Below are 9962 nucleotides of genomic sequence, written 5' to 3' on the forward strand. Positions count from 1 at the left end.
TTACCATTGAAATAATATGTGTTATGCAAGCATATAATACCCATATAATAAAATGTGGTTCAACCAATCTTCATTGAAAGAATCGGTGCCTAAAACCACCAGCCTTGCTTTAATTTCATCAAATGAGACCAGACATTTTTCAAGTTATTATTTTGTCTTAGTTCCATTTATGATATTAAATGCGCCGTCAATGGATATGTCTTATATCCTAAACAAGAGATGGTATAGACCGTGGAGGAGTCAGGGTGTCACTTGCTTTGGTTATTTACAAACTTGTGTGAGTTGCTCTTGTTTGGAATTTGAGACTTAATTCAAGTAAATTGTGATTTGCTAAAGAAATGAGTAGAACTTGGGAAAGAATACCTATTTGATAGCATGCATTTGTATATGGCATATCTAACAACTTGATGATTACCAGGGTGAAATTATAATGCAATATTTTAAATGTCAAAATGTATTTGGAATGTACAGTATGACTAATAAATAAAAAGCTTTGATGTGTTACAGTATCAAGCTTTCAACAAATGTTTGCATTACTTTTTCCAGTACCATAATAACTGGCAATAACCAAGTTTGGTTATTAATTGGTAGATGTTTGTACGCAGTCACTCATTTATTCCTAATACTCACATACTAAAGTTACCATAACATAATGATAATTGAATGGTATTAGGCACTGAACAAGAAAGTACCTCCTAATTAACACTATCCAATTACACTTAACAAATATAGAAATACATGTAAAGTGTTGGTGCCATGTTTCAAGAGCTAAAATTGAAGATGCCAGAAATTGTCCATATGCACAAAAAGCGTATTTCTCTCAATTGTTGTGCACAAATTTGTTAACATCCTTGTTAGTGAGCATTTCTCCTTTGAATGTTCATTTCTTTACTATAAGCCGCCTCCAACGTCGTTTTAGAAGATTTGGAAGTACGTCCAACCGGTCTCACAACCGCAGACCATGTGTTACTACGCCAGCCCAGGACCTCCACATCCGGGTTCTTCACCTAGGGAGTCATCTGAGACCAGCCACCCGGACAGCTGATGAAACTGTGGGTTTGCACAACTGAAGAATTTCTGCACAAACTGTCAGAAACCATCTCAGGGAAACTCATCTGCGTGCTCGTCATCCTCACCAGGGTCTTGACCTGACTGCAGTTCGGCGTCGTAACCAACTTTGATGGCCACTGGCACGCTGGAGAAGTGTGCTCTTCAGAGATAAATCCCGGTTTCAACTCTACAGGGCAGATGGCAGACAGCTTGTATGGCAGTGTGTAGGCGAGCGGTTTGCTTATGTCACTGTTGTGAACAGAGTGCTTGATGGTGGCAGTGGGGTTATGGTATGGGTAGGCATAAGCTAAGGACAATAAACACAATTGCATTTTATCAATGGCAATTTGAAGGCACATTGCTGTGCCATTCATCCGCCATTATCAACATGTTTTAGCATGATAATGCACAGCCCCATGTCGCAAGGATTTGTACACAGTTCCTGGAAGCTGAAAATGTCCCAGTTCTTCCCTGACCTGCATACTCACCAGAAATGTCACCCATTAAGCATGTTTGGAATGCTCTGGATTGATGTGTACGACAGAGTGTTCCAGTTCCTGACAATATACAGCAACATCATACAGCAACATAGCACAGCCATTGAAGAGGAGTGGGACAACATTCCACAGGCCACAATCGACAGCCTGATCAACTCTTATGCAAATGAGATATGTCACGCTGCATGAAGCAAATGGTGGTCACACTAGATACTGACTGGTTTTCTGATCCACGCCCCTACCTTTTTTGTAAGGTATCTGTGACCAACAGATGCATATCTGTATTCCTAGTCATGTGAAATCCATAGATTAGGGCCTAATGAATTTGATTCAATTGAGTGATTTTCTTATATGAACTGTAACGTAGTAAAATCTTTGAAATTGTTGCGGTTATATTTTTGTTCAGAGTAGCGAAGGACAGCCATTTTGTGATTTGGTTGTTCTAGTACACGCTTCTACACACACTTTTTTATTGTTCGACAGTATCTGTACAAAAATTGGAATAGAAAACAAATGTCGACCAATAAAAAAAGTGTGTGTTGAAGCGTGTGCTTGACCAACCAAATTACTCAGTTTATCATGAGTCTGGTGTAATTTTACAAAGATCCCTATTACCTTGGTTTTAACCATTTTCTGAGGCCCTATGGGAAGTCAACACTGAACAGTGTGGGTCACTTTCAGGTTTTAGCAAACAGTATCGGGGTGATTTCAATTTTAAGTGGTGTAAGATCATTTCGAACTATACAAGGCAACAGTTAACATGTGTCATCCCCCACGAATGATGCAGTGCACCCATTGGGCCAATCAGTGTAATTTTGTAGATGACGGATCTCTATACCAAAACCCTTCATTTACCCAAGTTTCGTCAAAATGGGGCCAGTGGTGTCTGAGATATGGCGTGGGTTAGCTAGACTCATATCCCTGTGCATGTGTGCCAAATATCAGCTCTCTGAATCAAACAAATCAAGAGATATAAACATGTGCCCATTATATCGCCACCGTGAGGTCCATATGAATGTTGAGTCTTGACAGTGTAAGCATCATGTGTACCAAATTGTGTTACAATACGAATATCCTTCACTGATTTATATGCATTTACAGTGGCAAGAAAAAGTATGTGGACCCTTTGGAATTACCTGGATTTCTGCATAAAATTGGTCATCAAATTTAATCTGATCATCTAAATCACAACAAAAGACAAACATAGTGTGCTTAAACTAATAACACACACATTTTTGTATTTTTCTTGTCGATATTGAATACATAATTTAAACATTCATAGTGTCGGTTGGAAAAAGTATGTGAACCCCTAGGCTAATGACTTCTCTAAAAGCTAATTGGAGTCAGGAGTAAGCTAATCTGGAGTCCAATCAATGAAACAAGATTCAGGAGGTTGGTTAGAATTGCCTTGCCTTATAAAAAACACTCACAAAATATGAGCTTGCTAGTCACAAGAAGCATTGTGAACCATGCCTCAAACAAAAGAGCTCGCAGAAGACCTAAGATTTAGAATTGTTGACTAGCAGAAAGCTGGAAAGGGTTACAAAAGTATCTCTAAAAGCATTGATGTTCATCAGTCCACGGTAAGACAAATAGTCTATAAATGGAGAAAGTTCAGCACTGTTGCTACTCTCCCTAGGAGTGGCTGTCCTGCAAAGATGACTGCAAGAGCACAGCATTCCCAAGTTTATAAAGACATTTTGCAGGAGAATGTAAGGCTATCTGTCTGCCAATTGAAGCGCAACAGAAGTTGGGTGATGCAACAGGACAACGACCCAAAACACAGAAGTATATCAACAACAGAATGTCTTTCACACCAGACATCCCAAGAATATTGCTGAACTGAAACAGTTTTGTAAATAGAAATGACCCAAATTTTCTCCTGACCATTGTGCAGGTCTGATCTGCAACTACAGAAAACATTTGGTTGAGGACCATACCACCTCCACCCTACCTGACAGCCTAGACCCACTCCAATTTGCTTACTGACCCAATAGGTCCACAGACGACGCAATCGCAACCACACTGCACACTGCCCTAACCCATCTGGACAAGAGGAATACCTATGTGAGAATGCTGTTCATCGACTACAGCTCAGCATTTAACACCATAGTACCATCCAAACTCGTCATCAAGCTCGAGACCCTGGGTCTCGACCCCGCCCTGTGCAACTGGGTACTGGACTTCCTGACGGGCCGCACCCAGGTGGTGAGGGTAGGTAACATCTCCACCCCGCTGATCCTCAACTCAATCATCAAGTTTGCGGACGACACTACAGTGGTAGGCTTGATTACCAACAACGACGAGACGGCCTACAGGGAGGAGGTGAGGGCCCTCGGAGTGTGGTGTCAGGAAAATAACCTCACACTCAATGTCAACAAAACAAAGGAGATGATTGTGGACTTCAGGAAACAGCAGAGGGAGCACCCCCCTATCCACATCGGGACAGTAGTGGAGAGGGTAGTAAGTTTTAAGTTCCTCGGTGTACACATCACGGACAAACTGAATTGGTCTACCCACACAGACAGCGTTGTGAAGAAGGCGCAGCAGCGCCTCTTCAACCTCAGGAGGCTGAAGAAATTCGGCTTGTCACCATAAGCACTCACAAACTTCTACAGATGCACAATCGAGAGCATCCTGTCGGGCTGTAACACCGCCTGGTACGGCAACTGCTCCGCCCACAACTGTAAGGCTCTCCAGAGGGTAGTGAGGTCTGCACAACGCATCACCGGGGGCAAACTACCTGCCCTCCAGGACACCTACACCACCCGATGTCACAGGAAGCCCATAAAGATCATCAAGGACAACAACCACCTGAGCCACTGCCTGTTCACCCCGCTATCATCCAGAAGGCGAGGTCAGTACAGGTGCATCAAAGCAGGGACCGAGAGACTGAAAAACAGCTTCTCAAGGCCATCAGACTGTTAAACAGCCACCACTAACATTTACTGGCCGCTGCCAACATACTGACTCAACTCCAGCCACTTTAATAATGGGAATTGATGGAAATATATGTAAAAATGATCACTAGCCACTTTAAACAATGCCACTTAATATAATGTTTACATACCCTACATTACTATCTCATATGTATATACTGTACTCTATATCATCTACTGCATTTGCCATCTTATATATCTATGTATCACTAGCCACTTTAAACTATGCCACTATGTTATATAACCCACATTACTCATCTCATACAGTGGGGCAAAAAAGTATTTAGTCAGCACCAATTGTGCAAGTTCTCAAGTTCTCAATTTTCCATAGGTACACTTCAACTATGACAGACAAAATGAGAAAAAAAAATCCAGAAAATCACATTGTAGATTTTTTATGAATTTATTTGCATATTTGGTGGAAAAATAAGTATTTGGTCAATAACAAAAGTTATCTCAATACTTTGTTTATATACCCTTTGTTGGCAATGACAGAGGTCAAACATTTCTGTGAGTGTTCACAAGTTTTCACACACTGTTGCTGGTATTTTGGCCCATTCCTCCATGCAGATCTCCCTAGAGCAGTTGATTTTTGGGCTGTTGCTGGGCAACATGGACTTCAACTCCCCCAAGATTTTCTTATGGGTTGAGATCTGGAGACTGGCTAGGCCACTCAGGACCTGAAATGCTTCTTACGAAGCCACTCCTTCGTTGCCCGGGCGGTGTGTTTGGGATCATTGTCATGCTGAAAGACCCAGCCACGTTTCATCTTCAATGCCCTTGCTGATGGTAGGCTTTGTTACTTTGGTCCCAGCTCTCTGCAGGTATTCACTAGGTCCCCCTGTGGTTCTGGATTATTGCTCACCGTTCTTGTGATCTATTGACCCCACAGGGTGAGATCTTGCATGGAGCCCCAGATCGAGGGAATTATCAGTGGTCTTGTATGTTTTCCATTTCCTATAATTGCTCCCACAGTTGATTTTTTTCAAACCAAGCTGCTTACCTATTGCAGATTCAGTCTTCCAGCCTGTGCAGGTCTACAATTTTGTTCTGGTGTCCTTTGACAGCTCTTTGTCTTGGCCATAGTGGAGTTTGGAGTTTGACTGTTTGAGGTGTGGACAGGTCTTTTATACTGATAACAAGTTCAAACAGGTGCCATTAATACAGGTAACGAGTGGAGGACAGAGAGCCTCTTAAAGAAGAAGTTACAGGTCTGTGAGAGCCAGAAATCTTGCTTGTAGTAGGTGACCAAATACTTATTTTCCACCATAATTTCAAATAAATTCATTAAAATCCTACAATGTGATTTCTGGATTTCTTTTTTCTCATTTTGTCTGTCATAGTTGAAGTGTACCTATGATGAAAATGACAGGCCTCTCTCATCTTTTAAGTGGGAGAACTTGCACAATTGGTGGCTGACTAATACTTTTTTGCCCCACTGTATGTATATACTGTACTCTATACCATCTACTGCATCTTCTGCCTATGCCGTTCTGTACCATCACTCATTCATATATCTTTATGTACATATTCTTTATCCCTTACACTTGTGTGTATTAAGGTAGTAGTTGTGGAATTGTTAGGTTGATTACTCGTGATTATGACTGCATTGTCGGAACTAGAAGCACAAGCATTTCGCTACACTCGCATTAACATCTGCTAACCATGTGTATGTGACAAATAATATTTGATTTGATTTGCTGCCAAAGGAGGGTCAACCAGTTATTAAATCCAAGGGTTCACACGTTTTCCACCCTAAACTGTGAATGTTTACACTGTGTGTTCAATAAAGACATGAAAATGTATAATTGTTTGAGTGTTATTAGTTTAAGCAGACTGTTTATCTATTGTTGTGACCTAGATGAAGATCAGTTCAAAATGTATGACCAACTTGTGCAGAAATCCATGTATTTCCAAAGGGTTCACATATTTTTTCTTGCCACTGTATGCCCAGACCATGCCCACGTGAATGTTTATTGGTCAAGAGCAACCATGTTTAAGGTATAAGTCTGCCAGGGGCACCTGGCTCACGCCCGGGAGGCAGGCCGGTTCCAAATTGAACGCAATAAACTTTTAGCCAGTCAGAACAGCCTACACGGGAGCCCGGGCGAGATTAATTGAACCCTCGTTGATTTGTTGGATATGATCTTAAACTTAAACCACATAATTTGTTGTTCGTTGCAATTGCCCCTTTGTTTCTAGTTATTTGCCAGGTATGGTAGGTATGGCACCTCTTTCGAAAATATTGTGGACTTTTCTATTATGAACAAATACATTGACTGGATTTATTATTCATTGTATTGGTTATGATGAAATCCCTCCTGAATATCTGTCATCGACTGTTCTCTTTGCTGCGGTACAGTGTCTTCAGAAAGTATTCACACCTTGAATTTTTCCATATTTTGTTACAGCCTGAATTTAAAATAAATTGGAAAAAAAAATTTGTGGCACTGGTCCTACACACAATACCCCATAATGTCAGTGGTATTTTTATTTTATTTTTTTACTAATTAATGAGCCGAGATGTCTTGAGTCAATAACTATTCAATAATTTAATCGGAATTTTGAGATGGATCAAGCGTCAGTAGTTTAGAACTGTGTGTTTTTCCGACACGGCCCTGGAACCTGTTTAGTTAAGCTTTGGCTATAAAGTGATTGACTAGGAACATTGAAGAAATGCGTATTCGGGGCCACTTTATGCCCACCCCGCAACATGACTACGGATGTTTTTCACGTTAGTGAGTGGCTGGGGGTTATGCGAAATGCTGGTTCAGGGCCACGCCCACTGAGTTCTCTGATCTTAGGGCAGACAGGCATAGTGTAAAATGGCGCACAGCTGTCGGTGGCGGTTCCCCGCTCGGCCCGGAGGGAGCAGCAACTTAGGCACCGGGAGGAGAGCGGGCCGAATCCGGGTCACGGCCTCCCTCCGAAGTGGCACTGGGACCAACCCGAACACGGCTGGGCTCGGGCCCGGCTTTGATGCAGCGTTACAGGTCTCATCTGCTATCGGTTGCAACCTGCAGACATTTCGGGATGTTTTGGGGGAGTCGAGTGGTTCAAGCAGCGGAGAGGTAAGCGAAACACTAACTTGATTGTGGTTGGTTGTTAGCTAACTTGTTAACGTTAAATAGCTTCAAGGAGGAAGGTAACATTAAGTGCCCACACTCGCTAGCAATGTTAAACAGTAACGTTAGTACCAAGGAGTTGGATGATGCTGCCTCTGTATTCGGTGTTAGGAGTGTGACCTAACTTGTCAACGCCAATAAGCTAACTTTTTTTGTTTGGCCTTCATCCCCTCACTGGGTATCAAGCCCATCAACATGCTTCAATCCATGTGCTGCTGTTGCTACCCATTTTACAGTGATGAACCACAGAAGTCACAACAAGGATGCCCGTGTAGGATTGGTAACGTTAGTTAGCCGAGTAGTACCAACGGTGCTGATGTTGCAAAGAGTAAAAAGTAGCCTGCTCGCTTTCTAGCCACAATTTGGCCAAAGTGAATAAATTGACTCTCTGGTTGTCCAATATTGCCACAGAGGCGAAAAAGGAAGGATGGGATATAAAGCTAAACCATCGTTCGTTGGCTTATTTGTGGGGTGGTGACTTGTAGGGATAGAGCATCATATATCACAATCAACTCTTCAGATTTCAGAATGAGATCTTACGAGCCAGTTTGCTACAGTATAACTAGCTTAACAGCTTTCTAACTTCATCGTTATTTAGCTAACGTTATCTCCGTTTTTTAACTGTCTGTGATGTTAGTGTTACATTGATTTACAGTAGCATGGGACCTCCTGGTTAGCGAGCGAGGCTCCTGTTTGAAAACAAAACATGTCAACTTGGGGAGGACAAGGAACCTGAACTTCATGTTTTTGATACTTGCTAAGGCATCTAGCTAGCTAACGTTATTTATACTCACCTCGTTTGAATTGCCCTAGTGTAGTAACATTACAGGCATTAGTTAGCTTAGCATTAGACGCCGATATTGAAGAGTTGAAGAAGCTACCGTTGTCACTAGCTTGCTGCGAGGTGTCAGTGCATAATGCTAATGTTGGCTAACCTTAGAACGAGGCTATTTACCTTGACTAAATTATCAGCTAGCTAGCATTTATTCATCTTTCTGCCTTGATCCACGCATCTAAAGTTGCTAGTTGGAAACGACGTTATTCGCGATTTGGGTTTGACTAATGGTCTGTGTAGCTTACTAGGTGATGGATTTAGCTTGTAGTAGAACTCGCTCATTTGGCTAAGTGTTTAGCTCATGAACCTCTACCATGCTACGCACTTACTACGCGTAACTAGCTATCGCTGATACATAGGGAAATGGGAGGTGGACATGTTTTTTTCCCCTCTACACACAGTGCGTAGTACCAAAATAATGTCGGAATTGTGGACATATGATGACGTGCTAGTGAACTACAATTTTTGGTGGCCTGAGAAGGATTCGCCAGTATCATGTATGTTTGATGCGTGTTACTCCAAATTTCATCGTTCTAGTACTGACTGTGAGCTCGCAAGCTACAATAAGGAGCCTTTTGACGGACCTTGTGATGTGGGGGTGTGTTCGGTTTAGCGAACTACCATCTTTCTTTTTTCATGACGAGCACGCTTTCAGTGCAGTGGAAGTAGACCCTAGTGTTGTAGATCGGACATGGAGGTTAACTCAACACTTTATCAACGTTGTAAGATGTACTGTTATATTAGAGTATTTATTGGTGTTATTCAGGTTTGATGTTTAGATCATTCTGAGTGTTCTCCAGTCCATACTCATGTGTGTGATTTCAATGAACCGTTTATCATGAGACCTATTGTGAAACTGGAAACACCCATTCTGTCCTGTGTGTGTGTATACACCTCGTACCATCACTAGTAGATTACCCGAAAGGTTAATAGAATCTACTTTGATGTTGGCCAGTGCTATGGAAATGAGTCCCCCTGCCTGGGTTAACACTTTTTAGGAAGGGGGATCAACATGTCCCCCTCCCTCTATCCCAAGACGCACAAAGAGGGGGGAAAACACACTATCTGGGATGCGGTGGGACAGGGCCAAAATCCCAGTGGATCTTGCCGCTCATGGAAGTTGTAGACACAGTGTTGTGATTTCATTCAGAGTGGATGTTGCGCCTGGGCAGGATTGTTCTGGCTCATCGCAGCCTGCTGAGCTCACAGAGCAGCCGGACACTGAGCCCCTCCTTCCAGGCAGACCCGTATCCACTTCAGCCACACAGGGGCTGTCTGAGCTCAACTTTTCTTCTGACAGCTGCCACTTTGGAATATATTAGCCAAGCCTTTTGGGATCCCTCAAAAGAGGGCTTGTAGACCATTGTTGTTCAAATGGCAGCATTTGTAGGCTATTGAATTTATTGTTAAAAAATTAATTTATTTTATTGATCCAGCCAAATGATGGTTGTTTATTTAAGCGCCCATCTGTCATAGTTGTCTTTTTGGGGCTCTTTGTTTGTCGTCGTCCCCCCCC

The 9962-nt window shown here is 42.3% G+C and overlaps 1 protein-coding gene across 6 annotated transcripts in view; it reads left to right on the plus strand.

Moving 5' to 3' along the window:
* Positions 1 to 7311: 7311 nt before the first annotated feature.
* Positions 7312 to 9962, plus strand: part of LOC111960556 (histone-lysine N-methyltransferase 2A) — a 49168-nt gene continuing 46517 nt past the window's right edge. For all 6 annotated transcript variants that reach the window (XR_002876861.2, XM_023982599.2, XM_023982601.2 and 3 more), the window contains exon 1: positions 7312 to 7557. Coding sequence is in view for 5 of the 6 variants with exons in the window: in XM_023982599.2 (XP_023838367.1) it covers positions 7312 to 7557 (246 nt within the window). In the remaining variant the exon portion in view is untranslated. The remainder of the gene's footprint in view (positions 7558 to 9962) is intronic.

This window comes from Salvelinus sp. IW2-2015, linkage group LG4p (genome assembly GCF_002910315.2).
Source record: "Salvelinus sp. IW2-2015 linkage group LG4p, ASM291031v2, whole genome shotgun sequence".
Classification (NCBI taxonomy): domain Eukaryota; kingdom Metazoa; phylum Chordata; class Actinopteri; order Salmoniformes; family Salmonidae; genus Salvelinus; species Salvelinus sp. IW2-2015.